This window comes from Protopterus annectens, chromosome 7.part0 (assembly GCF_019279795.1).
Source record: "Protopterus annectens isolate FY-2018-M chromosome 7.part0, PAN1.0, whole genome shotgun sequence".
In the NCBI taxonomy this organism is placed as follows: domain Eukaryota; kingdom Metazoa; phylum Chordata; order Ceratodontiformes; family Protopteridae; genus Protopterus; species Protopterus annectens.
In genome coordinates this window covers 187,176,172-187,195,162 of record NC_056739.1, presented here as the reverse complement: position 1 = coordinate 187,195,162, position 18,991 = coordinate 187,176,172, and the positions used below count along the sequence as shown (strand labels likewise).

The 18,991-nt window shown below is 42.2% G+C and overlaps 1 protein-coding gene across 1 annotated transcript in view; it reads left to right on the top strand.

Moving 5' to 3' along the window:
* IPO9 (importin 9) overlaps window positions 1-18,991 on the top strand; it is a 1,198,493-nt gene that overhangs the window by 1,157,441 nt on the left and 22,061 nt on the right. Inside the window, exon 23 of the mRNA XM_044076674.1 lies at window positions 12,528-12,604. Coding sequence (XP_043932609.1) covers window positions 12,528-12,604 — 77 coding nt within the window. The remainder of the gene's footprint in view (window positions 1-12,527; window positions 12,605-18,991) is intronic.

The following is an 18,991-nucleotide window of genomic DNA, read 5'->3' as shown; positions in this document are numbered from 1 at the left end:
TCTAGGGTGGCTGCCACTGGATCAGTTCTTCGTAGGCACGCCTGGCTTAAGGATCAGAATTTGTCCGAGCATGTTAAAACTAGAATTCTGGATGCCCCTTTACAGTCTGAAGTTTTGTTTGGTCCCCCTGTGGAGTCGGTTTTGAAGAAAATGGAAGACAAGGCTAAGTCTATGCAGACTGTTAAAGATTTTTTGCAGGTGCAACCTCCAAAGTTTAGTAGAAATTGGCCTACTAAGGGGTGGACCTACCCTTCTTCTGATTCTCAGTCTAGGGGTAGATCTAGACGTGGCAGGGGCAGAGCTTCACAGTCCATTCAGGCCTAGAACTTGGAGTTCACCTGCACAATCTGCAGGTGAGGGCAGGGGCCAGTCCTTTCGTAAACAGGCCCAATGACCTGCATTTTCAGCTGCCAGATTCTTCTTCCCTGGCAGCTCCTTTGGGAGGAAAATTAGCACTCTTCAAGCAAAACTGGCTTTTAGTCACCATGGACAAATGGGTATTGGACATTATAAACTGAGGCTACAAGTTCTATTTCCATACATTGCCTCCTTTCAAAGGCATTCCAGACGTTCCTCCTCCTCGGCAAAGGATGAGGCTCACAAGCAGATTTCTTTACTTCTTCAAATAGGAGCTATACAGCCAGTTCCTCTGTCAGAAGTGGGAATAGGTTTTTATTCTCGCCTGTTTCTAGTACCAAAGAAAGGGAACACGTGGAGACCAATTTTGGATTTATCTATCCTCAACACTTATCTGGACATTCCAAAGTTCAAAATGCTGACGTTACAACAGCTTTTACCTCTGTTGGGAAAAGATCACTGGATGGTAACTCTGGATCTCAGAGGCTTATCTTCATGTTCCTATCAGGCCCAGTTGCAGGAGGTACCTGCGTTTCGGCTGGAAATTTACATTATCAGTTCTCTGCATTGCCCTTTGGCTTACCTACTGCGCCCAGAGTGTTCACAAAGGTTCTGGCTCCAGTGATAGCCTTTTTCAGGTTAAAAGGAATACAGATTTATCCTTATTTGGACGATTGCCTGATTATTGCACAACACAGACGAACTTCTGCATCATCTACAGTATGTGATGGTAGTGTTAAGATGCCTAGGGTATTCTGTGAACGAAACAAAGTCCAGTCTAGTACCCTCTCAGGACATGTGCTTTCTGGGTGTGAGACTGAATACAGCTTCCCAGATGGCCTTTTTGACCCCGGACAAACAAAGAAGCCTTTCTCTTTATTTCCGTCAAATGTCTCTACAGTCCAGGCTGACTGCAAAGACAGTCCTTCAAGCCTTGTGGTTCATGGCATCTTGTATTCTAGTGTTTCCCAATGCCAAACTGCATATGAGGAAGCTTCAATGGTATCTCAAAACTGTATGGACACAACACTGCCAAGACCTAGACACTGTCATTCAGATAATACCTTGCATTCAGAAAGAATTTGTGTGGTGGGCTCAGGAATGTCACCTAAACAAGGGACTTGTGACCCGACCAGAGGCGAGTCAGATTCTAACGACAGATGCCTCGGACAAGGCTTGGGGAGCACACCTCAATGGAAAATGGGTGCAAGACACGTGGCCTGTCAGACTTCAACATTTGCATATCAACTTGAAGGAGATGTTCGCAGTCCAATTTGCATTGATGGCTTTCAAGGATTTACTTCACCCAGGACAGGTGTTGATTCAAACAGACAACACTACTGTCATGTGGTACATCAACAAGCAAGGGGGAACCCATTCGTACCCTCTTTGCAGGCAAGCGATGATTTTGTGGGAGACTGCTCTCAGTTTACACCTCAATCTTCAGACAAGGTTTCTACCAGGAGCACAGAACTCCTTAGCGGATGTGTTGAGCAGACAAATTGTGGATCCTCACGAGTGGAAACTGGATCCTCATGTGTTTCAAAAGTTGACAGTGTTATGGGGGACTCCAGACATAGATCTGTTCGCTTCTCCACTAAATTACCAGTTGCCAAAGTTTTGCACAAAAATGTTTCATCCCACAGCTTGGAAGGTGGATGCTCTATCGTTCAATTGGAGCAATCTTCATGTCTAACTACTGAGGAGTTTGGTATGGGAGCCTCCATGGCCTCTGCCTTTGATTCCGCATCTTTTGTCTCAGGAGGGCAATCATTCCTCAATGTCAAGATTCAGTTTCTGCATCTCACAGCCTGGCATATTCTGTTTTAGACCCTGGAGGGTCTCAGCTTCCACAACAAGTTTTGAATGTTATTTTGGAGGCCAGAAGGCCTAGTACAAGGAAAGTTTACGCTGATAAATGGAGGAGATTTTTTCTTTGGAGCAAAGCGAAGGACTTTGATGTTTCCAAGCCTGATTTAAGTGTTTCTCTTCAATATCTTACTGAGTTATTGGACAAGGGTTTGTCTTTCTCCTCGATAAAGGTTCATGCTGCAGCCATTTCTGCTCACTATGACTGTGACCCTCCTTTATTTTCCCATCCTTTGTTTAAGCAATTTCTTAGAGGGGCAATGAACATAAGACCCCCACGTAGAGCTCCTACTCCTGCTTGGGATCTCAATTTTGTGTTGGAAAAACTTACTCTACAACCTTTTGAGCCTGCAGCTACTGCCGAGTTAAAGTATTTATCATGGAAGACTGCTTTTTTGTTGGCCATTACCTCTGCAAGAAGGGTTTCTGAATTACGGGCCCTTATGGCAGTGGAACCTTTCCTGATTTTTCATAAGGATAGGGTATCTTTGCGTACTAATCCTTCCTTTATGCCTGAAGTGGCTTCTAGTGTGGCCTTGAACCAAACTATTCATTTGCCTACTTTTTATGCAAACCCTCAAAATAAAGGGGAGAAGATTTTGCATACTTTGGATATTCACAGGCAGTTACGTTATTATTTGAGCAGAACCAAGGGGTTCAGGCAGTCTCAGCAGTTGTTTATTTCTTTTGCTTTGGGTTCTCAGGGAAAACCTGTTTCAAATCAAACTATTTCTAAATGGATTGGGTTTTGTATTTCTTTCTGTTATTCCCATCATGGTAAGGAGATTCCGGCTGGAATCAGACCTCATTCCACTAGAGCTACTGCCACTTCTACTGCCTTTCTAAGGGGGGTAGCTACAAAAGATATTTTGGAAGCAGCCACTTGGAGTTCAGTACATACTTTTTCCAAGCATTACCACCTTCCTCTTTATTCTAAGTCTAGGGTTGGATTTGCCACTGCAATATTACAGGGCATTTTAGCAGCCCCTAATGCTTTATGATTTTGCCATCCTCCCTTTACCTTTGCTTTGGGATTCTACCCATATGTAAGGACTGCAGCAATGTGAGATGAAGAACATAGTACAGTTTTGTACCTACCATAAATGTAGATGTTCGAAGATCCACATTGCTGCAGTCCAATTTACCCTCCCTCCTTCCCCTCTGTAGTTTGGCATGGTTATATGGTTGGGGTGATGGTTGTTGTTGGGCATGTTTTTGGGAGGTATCCTGTTTTTGGGCTGTGGCCTTTCTTTTTAGGGCCTTCTGACATCTGGGGCAAGAAAAGACTGAGGATATGACGTTGGTCATGCGCTTTTATACCCTGACGCTCTGATGTCAGATCTGAGCGCCCATGACCAACATCAGCCTAATACTTTGGTATTCGGGCCGACCGAGGACAGCGGACTACCCATATGTAAGGACTGCAGCAATGTGGATCTTCGAACATCTACATTTATGGTAGGTACAAAACTACTTTTTAGTGGCCATTGCCTCCGCTAGAAGAGTGTCTGACCTCCAGGCCCTTATGGCCTGTCCTCCTTACACCACTTTCCACAATGACAGGGTGACTTTCCACGCAAACCCTTCCTTCATGGCCAAAATGGTGAACAAGCTATCCTTAAATCAGCCCATTCACCTTCCTTCTTTCCCTCTCCAACTAATACCGCAGGGAGGATCCTTCATTCTCTGGATGTGCACAGACAACTTAGATTCTACTTAGACAAAACTAAGTCCTTCAGAAAATCTGACCACTCCATCTCCTTCCACCCCAGGGCTCTGGGTAAGGCAGTCTCCAAACAAACCAGTTCCTGTTGGATCAGGAAATCCATTCTGTTCTGCTACTCGCATCATAGCAAACCATTACCTCAAGGAGTTGGAGCTTATTCCACTGGAAGCATGGCTACCTCCAAGGCTTTTCTTAGAGGGCTGGACACTGCCTCCGTCATGAAAGCAGCCACGTGGTATACAGTTCATACTTTCACTAAACAGTCCAAGCTAGACCAGGTCTCTCGGGCTAGAGCAGGATTTGCCAGGGCAGTCTTGCAGGGCTTCTTGGGATCCTCTACCTCTGCCCCCTCCCATCACTCCTTTTAGCTGTGGTACTCTCCCACAGTATGAATACTGCAACATAAGAATAGAAGGACATAGAATAGTTGTGTAAAATCTTACCGTAACTATAGATGTCCTTTTCTTCCATGTTGCAGTATTCCTTCCCACCTTCCATAACCCACATTTTTCTTTCTCTACTGAATGGTTGTTCCTTGACCTCTGTATCCACTCCCTACAGGGCTAATCTGTACAGCCCTTCAGGGACATTTGCTCTTTCCTCAACTGGTTCTTCTTGTACACCTTATCCTGGTGTTCATGTAGTGAGGTCTGAGTGTGCAGAAGTCAAATTTATGGCCCCTGGTTTATAGTCCTGCGTGTGATACCGACAGTGGGTCTATATTATAATGTCGACAAGTGAAAATGTCGACTCTGACTTTGCTCGACACCAAAATGTCGAACTACAAGATTGCCAAATGGCCAAATCACTGATTTCTTCCAATGGAAAGAAATCTGTTGGTCGTTCTCTTACACCTGCCCTTTCCCTGACTGTAGTGCCGTCTCTGAGTTGGAATATTTAGTTGGGAGGGTGTAGGGGGCACAGCCCCCCACTTAAATATTTGTTTTTGTGTGGCATTGGTGTTTGGCAATTCGATAAGCTTGTCGTTCGACATTTTGGTGTCGAACAAGTCAGTCGACATTTTCACTTGTCGACATTATAATATAGACCCCCTACAGCAGCCAGGCTTAAACATTTGTATAGGAGCCGACATCGGGGCATCCAAGGCAGGAAATCCCACAGTATGAATACTGCAACATGGAAGAGGACATCTATGGTTATGGTAATATTTTACACAACTATTTCTCCTTGGCTCACTAACTCTACCCGGTCACTCAGCCATAAAAGAGATTCTGCTTGGAAACTCTGGATTAAAACTAAGTCTCTCACTCCTCCAGAAATAGAGAGCTCTGAAACCTAACCAGAAAACAGATTAACACTGATCAAAAAACTTCTGTCACATACCCTTAACCACTGACCAAAGAAATCCCCAAAAATTTTGGAATACTATTAGAATTCTCTACCTCAGTAATCCCGCAACTACCATCCCCTGCCCTTATAACACACCCCAAGAAACTACATCCATCTTCAATGCATACTTTATTGATACCATCAGCAAACTACTAACCCTTCAACACCCAACACCCCCCTTATACAAAACAGCCCACTCTCATTAAAACCCATCCCAATCAGTTGTATCAAAAGGCTTGTTAAACTCGAACCATGCTCCCCCCTCAGCTGATAACTTACCACTTCTCTTCCTAAAGGTAGCCGCAAACTCCATTGCATACCCAGTCTCCACTTTCATAAACTGCTCAGTCACAGAATCCACCATCCCAACTCTTTGGAAAAAAAATGCCATACCACTCTACAAAAGAGGAAATTCAGTAGAGCTCTCTAATTTACCCATTACCATACTTTCTCCCCTTTCTAAAATCCTCGAACAATGTGTTCATAAACAAGTCATTGCCCTTCTCACTCAAGAAAACCTGATCACCCTTACCCACCATGGCTTCTGCTCCCACCTCAATATCTCTACTGCACTAATTTCCTTTATGAACTCCCATCACCCTTGCCAGAGGCGATGAGTGTGTCCTGCCTCTTAGATCTCGCCAAAGCATTTGACATTGGAGAGGAGGATGGAGTGAGACAAACTGCCTCAACTTAATCTCTGCCACCAACTGTCTCCTGGTTTAATGGCTACTTCACAGATAGCAATCTGTCAAATGGCAGTCTGCTCTATTCCCCTATATCCCCATCAAAATGGGCATTCCACAAGGCTCAGTTCTAGGCCCCTTTCTCTTTAACATCTTTACTTACCAACTTAACTCTTTGTGTCTTCAGTCATCCCCCTCATAGAGTGCACAGACGACAACTCAGTCCTCTGCACTGCTGACAAACCCCTCTGACCTGCTTACCCTGACACACATCCTTTAACCTCACTGAAAAATTTCTGGCAGCCAGCTCGTACTTAACCCTAAAAAGACCAAACTTCTCTTCCTCCCTAAATCCCTCTACCATATTAAATCCTCCAACTCTTCCCTCAACACCACTGTAACAGCTGATGGCCCACACCTTGGAGCAATTATTGATGACCAACTTCATTGACCTCCATGTACATCACTATATCAAGAAAACCCACCAAAAGCTTTACCTTCTGTACAAAAATAAAATTCCTCACACCAGTCTCCAGAATTTCACTAGCCCAAGCTTACCTTCTCCCTTATCTATTCTTCAGCTGACAAATCTTAACCTACAGTTCTGTCTACTGTCCAAACTCGAAACTACCTACAACAAAGTGGTAATGTTTGCAGCTAATCTACCCTTAAAATCACACCACTGTCATGCTGTCTACAATCAACTGGCTTGAGTTTCCCAATCAACTCTTATTTATGCAACTTCTCATCATTTTATTCTGAACAAGCCCTAATCTATCCTCTTGTCTCCATCTACAACCTCCCCATCCTTCAGAAGCTCTGATCAATGTCTCTTGCAGATTCACAAGCCTAGAAAATCTATTGGACAGATTCTCTATAACTGCCTTCCTTCTCTATCATGGAACAATATCCCTCTGACCCTCGAACACTTCCCATGTCCATGAATTCAAGAAAACTCTTAGCTGAACAGCACCTGGTCTTGTCTCTGCAATCACCCCACCTGATGCATCACCCCACCTGATGCCTTCCCCCTCTCCCACATTACTTTGTTTCCTTACTTTCCTTTCCTATTTCTCCCTTCCCCTCTATCTCTCTAACACTAACCATCTAACAAAGTATTATTCACTTACTTGTAATCATTCTCTTCACTTCCTAGCGTTTGGTAACATGTCTATATCCCACCGGCGACTGCATCGTAATTAACATCCTTACACACTGTTGCTGCAAAATGTAAGCAATTGAAAAGTACAGTTCTCCATGGAGGAGTATCCTTATAGTATTTTCTTTTTGCTAGCTTAATCGTCACTACCTGCCTCAAGATAAATATATTGGACTAAATGCATTTCTTACTGATTTTTTTAACTTGTACCTAAAAGAACAGCTGCTTGTTCACTCTTGTTTTTTTTTTATTTATTTTTTTTGTTCTCTACTACAATCCTGTAATTTTTATTGTATTGTTATTGTATATTAAGTCAGTTTCTCTCATATTTTGCTCAATTGTACTGTGGAGCATTTCTCCTCTGGTCTCCGCTGAAAAAGGGCACTAACCCAGTAGGACTATCCCAGTCAGCAAATGTCGAATAAATAAAATAATTTGGTGAGAAACGGTTGCAAGCCTTGCTAACAAGTAATTTAACTTGTACTGCAAGCTCAGTTACCAAACAGTAAACTTGTAGCAGAGTTAACTTGTATTTGCTACTTTACATGCTTTTTGCAAGTTGAAAAGGAAGAATGTTGTAGACGTGCAATGCCTTGTGTTTAAAAAAAAAAAAAAAAAAAAACTGTAGCTTGAAGTTACCCAAGAGAGAGATGTAAGAAAAGAGCATTTAAGATGCTAGTTTCTAAAGTAGTCAGACCCATCTAGAAGCAGTATGCCAGCATACAATGAAAGTGAAAGGAACAAGAAAAGAAAGCTGCAAAACAAAGCTCTGTCATACATTGTCATATGCACACAGGTAATGCATAAACTGCATATAAATATACAATAAAGTATAAGATATGTATAACTTGACCCTAATCTGTAAATGATGGCAGTGGCAATCATGCAACACCTGCAATGTTGCAGTTGAATGCATTCCAACATTCTGATTTTGAGTAGAAGAGGCTAGTGCAATACTCAGTGTGTTAACAGCAAACATCTGATTATTTATCATAATATGAATTATTTATCTTTATTTTTTCCTAACACTCTAACCCACTAGAGGGCACTGCTTGCGATGGAAGTCTTGAAAGTTTTCGAAAGCTTTCCATGCATTAGTAGCACAAGAACTGCTACTTTGGTTGCTAACAGGCCAGTTGGGTAGTGACTGTAGCAGACACAAACATGGTAGTGTGTGCGGGAGGAGTTTGGAGGTAATGGAAAATTAATTTGGGGTTAGTTTCAATTCTAACAAACCATCTGGTACCTACATGAAGAATAGACATTGTTCAGGCTGTTGGCAGTGGTGGAGAAATGTTGACCTGTCCTGGGGAAACTGGGGGGGGGGGGTGAGTTAACTTATGAATTCAGTGGACATGCCCACCTTTGTCTATGCAGTTACCAGAAGAAATTTCCCATTTCTGAAGATTTATTCCATTTCTGGAGATTCCATTTCTGATTTTAGTCTGTGCTTTTCAGTCTAGTCGTCCTGGCAAACCCCTCCAACGTATCCCAGTAAAGTGATGAGATAGGGGTGTATAGTTATGGTGCCACAGACAGTATGGAAAACCGTCCTTGGTCTGTTAAACCTGCCTCCCACCTTGCATGGCAAACCTTGAAGCCAGTGTTTGTATACATATATAACCATGGCCAGTCGTGCCCACAGTTATTGCTTCAGATTGCCTGTATGCTGCTTTCACTTGTCTCTGTGAGCTTAGAAGTGCTAATTTCTACGGGGGTCTTCAGCCAGGCAGAAAACCAATTAATTTCCTTGGGGAAAGGGCCAAGGGTAAGGTTGTGATAAGGTAATTGTGGCAGTTGTATGAGGAGTTAGTGCCAGGTTCTTGTCTTAAAGGGATAAAATCCTGACTGACCCAGACTCAGTTTTAGTAGTGGTTGTGGGACTTGAATTTTGCTAGGTTTTGGAAGTGAATGATGAACCCAGTTGCTTGCTATCTGCTTGTCCAGTAAGTATGTATTTTACTGCTTTTGTTTGTTGGGAAAGCCTGACTGGGCTCAGAACTGATTTTAAGCAGAGGCCACGTTGAAAATCTCCAATACAAATGAGTCTAACATGGATACTGTATACTTAACCATTGAAATGACAGTTTTATACAGCATATACATGATATGGAGAGCAAGAAATCAGTAATGGCATTGTATACAAACTGGCAGTCTTACAACGGCAGTTAATTACACTGTAGGCACAGTGTTCTGACCTAGTAGGTTGTAATTTTATGCAGTTAATGTTGTAGAAGGTATAGAAATTTTAGCAAGGAAAGAAAGTTAGCGAATGGTTTAATCAGCTGGGGAGCATTTGCAGTGCCCCGAGTTGAGTAGGCGTGTGTTTCGTTGAAGCTTGAAAGATTTTCGAGATGGGTTTTGGCTAACTGTTAATGGAGATGGAATTTCAGTTTTTGGAAATAACGTGAGAGTATAGGAAGCAGCTGGCTGAGCTGTTATGTTTGAATATTATTAGCAGGGCTTTGTCAGAAGAGGGCGGTCTACACTGATAAGATTGTGTTAGGTTTGTTAGGGCTGGACAGTCATTTGGTTTGTATAGTAGCTTATGGAGAGTTAAGAGTGAGAGTCCCTGAGGTAGTTCAAGCCACTGAAGTGTACGAGTGCTAGACAGTGGTGTGATCTATGGGGGTGTTGGCTGCAAATTTTGCAGCCTCGTTGAAGCACTGTTTGTGCTTGTGATAAGTTTGTTGGATTTTGGTAAATATTGGTGCTGCATAGAGGAGAGTAGGTAGGAGAGCTCAGCGATGTGAGCTCCTAGCTGTGTTAGTGCTTGGCTCTGTAGAGTGCAGTTTTCGGTATTAACATGATCTACGTGGACATTGAACTCCTCAAACTCTGGTATGGTTGGTGACAAGTATTTTGGTGTTGAGGGGGTAACACAGAAGGATGATTTAAAAATGGAGTAGCAAGAAGTAAATTTAATTTGTTGGCTTACCAAATAGCTGAAGGTTAGCCAGTTTTCTACTATGCAGAAACATGCCTAAGTCAGCTGTTGTGGGGAACCGAGGTTTTGCTGAGCAGATGGTCAAATCTGTGTACTATACTAGGATAGCGCATCCTGCTTTGTCAGAGCCAGTTCATTAACAAGAATGCTAAACAGGATATGACTAAGTATGGATCCCTGTGGGACTCCCAACAGATATGGAGAGAAATGGTGAGCTGTCGGCCATTTCACTGCCTGGTGGTGATTAGCAAGGTAACTGGAAAACCAAGCGAGGAAGGGGTTATCAAGGCCTATGTTAGAGTTTTTATATGAGAATAGTGTGGGAGACCATGTCAAAGGGTTTGGAAAGAGCAAGAAATAAGGTTATCAGGTTGGTTTCATGTCTGTTGGTTTAGTGAAGCTTCTGGTGGGAGTTTGTAGATGGTTTGAGTTGGAAGATGAGATTGAGAGAGAGGACACATGAGTGAAAGCTTTCTGCTGTAAATTGCTGATGAGGTTTACCATACCAGTGATATCCTTTGGGCCATGTGGGTGGGACTGCTCATGTACAGGAGTGTGTATAGTGGGACCTAGTGGTGATGTGAATACTTGTCACAGTGGAGAAGAGGGGTTTGAGGTCTTACATTTATGCCCTAATTATTAGCATCTGGAATGTTCCAGGCTGCTAATTTGGAGAGAGGGGGTGTCCTTCCTTCTTTGCCTGAGGGATATGCCTGTGCAGATGCCATAGGTTTCCAGTCAAAGAAGGCTGGCCTGTTCTGTGTTAGGGGACAAGGGTACCCATATACTGCAATAGTCTTGTGAATAATGGAGTACAGGCAGGGCACAAAGTGATCTTATAACTACTGGAATAGTTGTACTATGGACAGCTCTTGCCTGCCATTGCTGGGGATACTTAGTACAGGGGAGCAAATGAGTTCAGATCTGATTGGGAGAGGCTTGATGGTCAGAAAGCATAGAGGCAAAAAGTATACAGAAAAATATTTTTGAAATAGGGATAGAAGAATAGTCAAATACCAAGTGGAGGCACTAGATCTTTTTCGAGGTATGGAAGACAGTATCTGCAAATAAGCAGACTGTGTTTGTGTTTGTATTTAAAAATGAGTGGGAAGGGGGTGGCCAGGAGGGTGCACTACAAATGGTGTGAGCATGCTCATTGGCCTGTCTGGGAAAGCATTTTATGGTACTGAAAAGGGTACTTCATCCAATAATTAAACTTGTCGTACAGGAAAGCGAATGTAGATTCAGTCGTGGCTGTTTAAGAGTGGATCTCTTCTGTTTTTACATAGATATTGGAGTTTGAAAGTTTGCTGATGTTAGTCTACATCTTGTGCAGATGTTAAATGCATATGACTATGCCCAAGAATATATTGGGAAGGTGCTGCAACTGTACATAGTCCCATGGCTGCTGTGCCGTATGGACACTGCATTTGCCACATTTGTGTCCATGTTCTGATTAATTCTTTTCATGGTGGGCATAAGATACTGTCAGGGATTTGTCGTCTCTTTATCATCTTGACAGTGCTTAGTGATTAAGATTTGGAACGAATCAGTTTTTGAACATCATGGATGCATCTTTTCATATGATCTCTTGGCCTCATGTAACTGATCCATGTCATGCACTTGGAGGTTGGTTGCTATTGAGTACAAAGCATTTGGGATGAAAATCAGCACTCCTGTGTAAATCAGCACTTCTGTGTCAGAAGTCGTACATTTTTCTTTGAAAAGCATAAATTGCTTTGTGCAGTTGAGTGGACCAACTACCCCCAGCAGGAGTTTATCATTAACTTTTTCACAGCTGAAAAGTAAGGGTTGGGGAGATTTAGGAGCAGATTGGTGAAACAGTACTGCAAGCATTGTACTGGACTGGAGTAAGTGCTAGGTCATATGTCCCCATCCAATCCTTTATTGTACTTATGTCCCACAATACAGTGATGAACTTGGCAATCGGTTAAGATCTTTGAATAAAGCTGCTGCTGTTGAGCTGTTTAGTTGAAGTGGTTTGTGCAATTCCTACACATGTATCTTGGCACATACTGGGTAAAGGCTCTAAAGCAAAGCTAGGAAATGCCGGAGTGCCTGCCTCTCTTCTGGGAATCCTACAGAATGAGCTGATTACTCCTACTGATGGTAAAAAGTCTGGCCTGCCCTGGTCAGTGCTACTCCTGTCTTTTGACAAACTGTTTCTAAGCTGTTTTTCACAGCAAAACAGTATGCGCATGACTAGCATTTGATACACCAAGTCTTGCAAGCAGTTGCATCCTTCAATGGAAATGCATCTGTTCTCCATTCACAGGATATTCCTGCCAAGTCCTCCAGGCTTGTTTGAAAATTATAAAGTAATGTATTGCAGAAAAAAATATCCAGTGTTTTGAGTATTGCTTAAAGGAAGATTGGTGTACTTAACCAACTTTGTTGTATTTTATATTGCAGATGATAATTACTATGAAGATGATGAGGAGGATGACCCTGACGCCTTAAAGGACCCCATTTATCAGATAGATTTACAGGTAAGTTATGGAAGTCATGTTCAATTTAAAAATGTCTAAACCGCGATTGCAGCACAGTGCAGAGGGATGAAGCCCTGATGGTGTCCCAGGAGGTTACCTGGGATTGATAGTTATTAAAGAGGCAGGAGTTTGCTGGGGGGGGAGATGGGATTGAGCAGCTGACATACCTTCCCATGCTTAGAGATGCAGAGAGGAGAGACGGGCAAATCTTCTGACATCTGGCACACAATGAAGTTTGTAGGTGAGATGGCAAAACAGCTGAAGAGCACACAGCAAGCCACATGTGCTGCATTCTTACTGGGTTAATGTCTTCAGAAGTGTGCATCGAGAGTGGAAGTATTCATCCAGGCTGCCATGGGAGTGACAGTGTTGGGCCAAGCAGAAAACCATAAGGGCTGTCTGGATGAAGGCCGCTTGTCAAGGCAACTGATGATCATCAGCAGGCAATGAGGAGGTTAATAAGATGAAACTTTGAAGATGTTTTTAGTCAGTTTTAAGCACAGATGGGTATTTATTACTGATCACAAAGTAAATTTCATACTTAGAGTACTGTGCTCTCTAAACTTCCCTTGTTCATAGGTTGGTACTAGGCTATTGGCCCTAGGGCCTTATACAAGTCTAGCCATAACAATTCCCTGGCTATTTCTTCCCACACTATTTACTTCCTTGAACAAATGAGAACCTTACTTATTTGTGTCAACTTTTGAAACATAAATTCATAAATTTCATATCTGACCTGCTGCACTGTAACTTATGGCTTGCAGATCTTTTCAACAGTACTTTGCAGTGGTAGTATGTGGCGGTCAAGATGTAATTTTTTTCCCTTTAGCCTCCTATTTGGTGTTACTCTAATATTATTTGAGGTCTCATTTATTGTCAACCATTTAACAAAGTATACAAATGTAATAAAACACAGTATAGTTGCATTCATACTTTTGTCACATTTTGCACTCCATACCTGCCAACCATTAGCCCCATTCCTAGCCAGTCCCCATTTCTTACCGTTTTTTCAGGTGAGGATCAATCATGAGGACCATAAATACAGCAGCCATCATAGGTTCATAGGTGTGTACTAGGTTAATGGCCCTGGAGCCTTTACAAGCCTAGCCCATAGAAGTACCCTGGCATTGTGCCACCCGACTACCTCTATCAAGTAAAGCCACTGGAATTATCCCCAGAGTGAACTTTGGATTTCCCATCCACTCATCAAGATTTCTCTTGAAGAGGGCCAGTGAGGTGCTCTGCTTGACATGTATGGGAAGTCTATTCCAGAGCGTGGGCTATCTCTGGGTTATGAACCTCTCTCTCCAGCATGTTCTGTTAATTGTGGTAATGAGGTTGAGGTCTCTGGAGCATATGGTGTGGAAGGATTGGGATTTCTTTAGATGTAACATTTTTAACAGTGCTGGGTCAGACATGGCGTTGTAAGTCAAACAGATAGCCTCTTGGTAGACTGTATAAGACAGAGAATAGCTGGAGTTTTGTGTCTGTCCATGTAGGACATGTATTTAATGTCTAGGATCCTCTTTGTGAGGTACTTCTGTGGCCTTTCCAGCTGTTGCATGTGTCTAGTGAGATGCATGCCAAATGGGGCATTATACTCTACTGACCTAATGAGGGAAGAGTAGAGAGAGATGATGACCTTTTTCTTCCTGGATGCAAAACCCTTGGGAATGAGATGTGCCACATAGAAGAACTTTCTGACCACAGTGGCAATGTGGTGGTCGAAGGAGAGGCTACTGTCTCTGTCCCCAGATCTCTTATAATGCCTTCAGTGGGCTCCCATCAATGTGGTCATTAGTGGGTATGTAGTTTTTCCCAAAGGGGATGACGCATTTTTTGGCATTAAGCTTAAGGCCATGGTTTCAACACCATTTCATTGGTCTCAGTGAGGCCTTTTTGTAGGATGTCTACATTACTTGAGTTAAAATGGCTCCCAGCTTAGTCTACGAACTTGGTCAAGCCAGAGTCCCTCTATGTTGGCTTGGACTTCTGAGAAGTAGATGCCAAACAAAAGACCCAGGACCGATGCCTGTGGGACTGTATTCGTGACTGGTTGGCAGTCTTGACTTGGAGTCCGCTACTTTCACACTGTTCTATCTGTTAACCAACTCACAGCCCACCTAGTAATATAGGGTTGATGCCTAGTTTGGTGAGTTTTATCAATAATTCCTGAGTGAGGAATGGTATCAAAGGACTTGGCCCGATCGAGGTAGGCTGTATGAACTGCCTTGCCTTCATCCACAGCTCTGTTGACTGACTCAGACGTCAACCAGGTTGAGTAGGCATGATCTACCTTTCACAAAACTAAATTACGTGGGATCTAGTGTTTGGAGATTCCCTATATCCTTGTTAATTAGGCCCATGATACGCTCCATAGCCTTAAATATCAAACTCAGGCTAATGGGGCGATATTTCCCAGGGTCTGTAGTTGCTCCCCATTTATGGAGAGGGATGACTGTAGTAGTGCGCCATTCGGTAGGGGCAAAGCCTGAGGTGAGGCTGTGATTGAACAGAGCACACAGCTTGTGGGTCCAGTTCACTTAGTAGTTCATGTAGAACACATCCAGGGATATTAATACACAACTCAAAATAAAATTACCACAAACCAGTGACACAATAAAAATCAAGATAGGCTTTATTACTCTGACATCTCGGCTGCAATGCCTTCAAGAATACACACCTGAGTAAAACACCCAATATAAATACTGCATCCAAGTACTCAAAAATTCAATTAAGAAATCACATTCTAATTAAAGGAGAAATCTCCAGTTAAGTTCAGAATTCATACCTTTAGGTATTAAAGTATCAAATTTTAAGAATATAAATAGCTTCTTTGTATAGAAGTCTGTCCCTAAAACAAGTATTAATAGAAGCATATTCAATTTTCTCAACTTTTTCTAAAATAGTCCCTTGTAAACCCACAGATGAGCCCTGGGATGTACCTGGTGAAAGTGAACTGCCACAGAACTAGTATCTTTAACATTCTCTGTCTCTCATATGTTCTAAAAATCTATCTTTAAAGGCCCTTTGACTGGCCAATATAGAACTTGTTACATGGACATTTAAGGGCATAAATTATACCAAGAGTATCGCATCTAAAAAAGCCCTTAACTGTAAATCTTACTCCATTAATATTTCCAAAACTACTAACAATATGTTTGCATGCCTTACATTTTCCACAAACATAAGTACCAGGATTCAGTCTCATATTATGTAATCTCACATGGGGCATGACAAAACTTCCCTTTAACTAAAAAAATTTTTAAACTTTTTCCTACCTTAAAAGAAAATTTGAACCTCTCGGGTAACCATGACTGAGAATCTCTACTAGATTGCATATACTGCCAGTAATATTTCACCAGACCCATTAAAATCTCACTAAAGCAGCTATAAGTGGTGGTAAAATAAATATTAGTCTGGCTCCCTTTCAGTGTAAGACCAAACCCATTACAAATAGAATAATGTTTCATCTCCCTGTTTTGAACCCTGGTAATAGCTTTATTAATAATAGAACTCCTATAACCCCTAAATTCAAACGTGGAACAAGTTCTAAAAATCTCATCTTGGAGTTCTATAGGGTCATTACATAACCTACTAATTTGCGCCATTTCCACATAAGGCAGGGCTCCAGTAGTGTGAGTGGGATGACAGCTTGAAGCTTTTCAAAATTGGGTATTTCCATCAAAATTTCTATGTACTTTGGTATGCAATCCATTTAATCCAGAAATTTTCAAGTCTGCATCCAAAAAGGAGACAATTTGACCCATTTGTATGCCATCAAATGACAAATTGAATATACTGGACTGTATAGTCCCTATAAATTTATCCACCCTATCTTCTCCCCATCACACAAAAATTAGGTCATCAGTGAAACGAGCATAATACGTAACATGTTGAATATGCTGCTCAGGGCTAGGGTCATACCTGCCTGGGCCACTTAATCCAAGAGATCCTCCATGCCTCTTTTCATGTAGTCCAGGGAGGTGCGTCTCTGGTCATTCACACCCACATGGACAGTGACCGAATCATACTTGTACTTGTTGTGGAGTGACCTGAGTGTGTGTGTTGTCGGATTCTGGCACCTGATAGCAGACTTACCTTCTCCTTATTTACCCTAGTAAGTGGGACATCAGTATGCCTCACTATCGAATCACCTATGATTACTGTATTAGGCAAGCTGTTTAGCCTTAGAGGCTTAAGTTGCGGGGCACACTGTAGATGAGCTGTGTGTCTTGTGGTTTGTGCTGTGGTGGTAGAGTGCATTTCTGCCTTGGAGATCTCTGCTGTTTGGATAGATTTCTGTTGAGACCCTCCACGAAGGTTGGTATGTGGTTTGTGTTTTTATGTGAGAGCTGTAATGGTGGGTGTTCTGGAGGGCTATGTGGTGTGGTGCAGGTGTTGACGTTTGCTTGACCAACTATTCTGGTCTTGGCTTGAGTACATAGCTTCCAGTTTGGATATACAAGTGCATCTCTCACAAGTAGAGTGTTAGGAGGTAAGAGGAGAGGGTTGTCTGTGTACATGAGGCAGTTGCTACATTGCCTCAGAATTCCCAAGTGCACCATGTTAATATGAGAAAGCACAGGGACCTGACCTTTAGACATGCCAGGAGGGATGGTCGTTATTACCAAGTACTGGAGCTGTTTCCTTACAATAATCCTTTTACAGGAAGAATATCACTCGAGATGTCTGCGTCTGTACAGAGCACTGCCAAACACTTGAGGGTAAACTAATATGTAGACCCTGAAAATTTAAGGATGAAGTATTTCGGCAGATATTCTGAAGTTAGAAATCGAGCAATACTTACGGAAAAATCAAAGTGGTAATGAGAGTTTGTATATTGTTTAAGGTGTTTACCTGACATACACAAGGTAGAGCTGAATTCTCACCACTGAATGGAAATTGTCTAGGCTTTAAGTGGTCTGCAAGGGCAGCTTGCCTATGAACCTATAGAAGAAATATTTTTCTTTTAATGGTTACCAGTGTAGACTTGCAATGTCTGCAAGGATTTCCATCTTTAACCATTTGCCTGTGAATCATTGCCAGTGTGATATGTAAGTGTGCACTAGCAATGATTATGATCTTGTGGGATATTTCTCCCTTGTCTAAGTTGGTATGACCATAGAGTCGCTGTGTATAATTAGGAGGTTGGTTTTGGGGGGGAGGGGTGCATAGCTCACCACATGGTGGTGCAGGAGTATGTGCCTTCCTCCTTGCAAAAAACGGAGGGGCTGTTGGCATAATGGTTAAGCTCTTCACGTCATAGACAACGTATAGGGTTGGATTCTGACATCAGGTTATTGGTTAGGCTTAAATGGCCTTTCAAGACATTTGGCCTTGCATGAACCTGTGACTGGTTTAGGTTTTGTGCCTTAAGCCTGTCACTCTGTGCTCACCCAGAAACCGTGTGTGGGATGTGCAGTAAGCACCAGAACTGCACTCACTCCCAAAAGGGGCTGACGTCAGTAGGACCCCACTCATCCTCAAAGCAGCACATTGAATGGGCAGTTAAATTACAGAGGCACTAATTGAACTTGTCACCTGGTTCATAGCCAGGACTCCTGTTCCACTGATCCCACCTGTACAGGCTACATAGTTATGTTTAAGGAGTTAACTTAAGTGCATTAAAGATGGTTACAGCATCATAATGTTTCTTGGTGGCAGTTACATGTGATATCCATCATTACTTGGTTGTAAATTCAGCTGTGTTGGTATGTTCTCTAACATGCAATTACATTGACTAGGTCATATTTGTTTTACAGTAAGAGCTTACTAGATAATACCCAAAACCCTTACATAAAATAGAAACATCAAAAACTGTATGCAGACCACTGACTAGTTTTATGTAATTTTGCCAATTCACTAAATAACATTAAGTACTTTAGCACGTGTACCATACCATACTAAAACGGCACTAGATGACTGAAATGCTGCATCTCCAAATGCACACTTCCATTATTCAGATGTCCTGTCCAAAATAGTTAATCCAAATGAGCTCTAGCTGTGTTCTGAGATTGACTCCTTGTATAACAAGGTGATAAATTAAACACACACACACACACTATTTACAGCATACGTTTTAAATAGTTTTGCTCTGTTTTCATTCTACAGCATCTGTAAATTAGATTAATTTTTCTTTGTGTGCATCCTTTAACTTCTACTTAGTGGTAACTTTTTAGCTGATAAGTGAGAGTTCATTTATTTGTCTTTTTTGTTGCATACTGAGAACATCGATGCTTTTAGTGTTGCCAAGAACCCTTTTTAATCTTCCAGTTAGTGTATCCTGATGTTCTTCGTGTTTCACTGTTGCAGTCATTTCATTTAGGTTATCTCCTTGCAGTAGCCTCAGTCGGCCTGATTAACAAAGTCTTGGGTCCTGCGTCG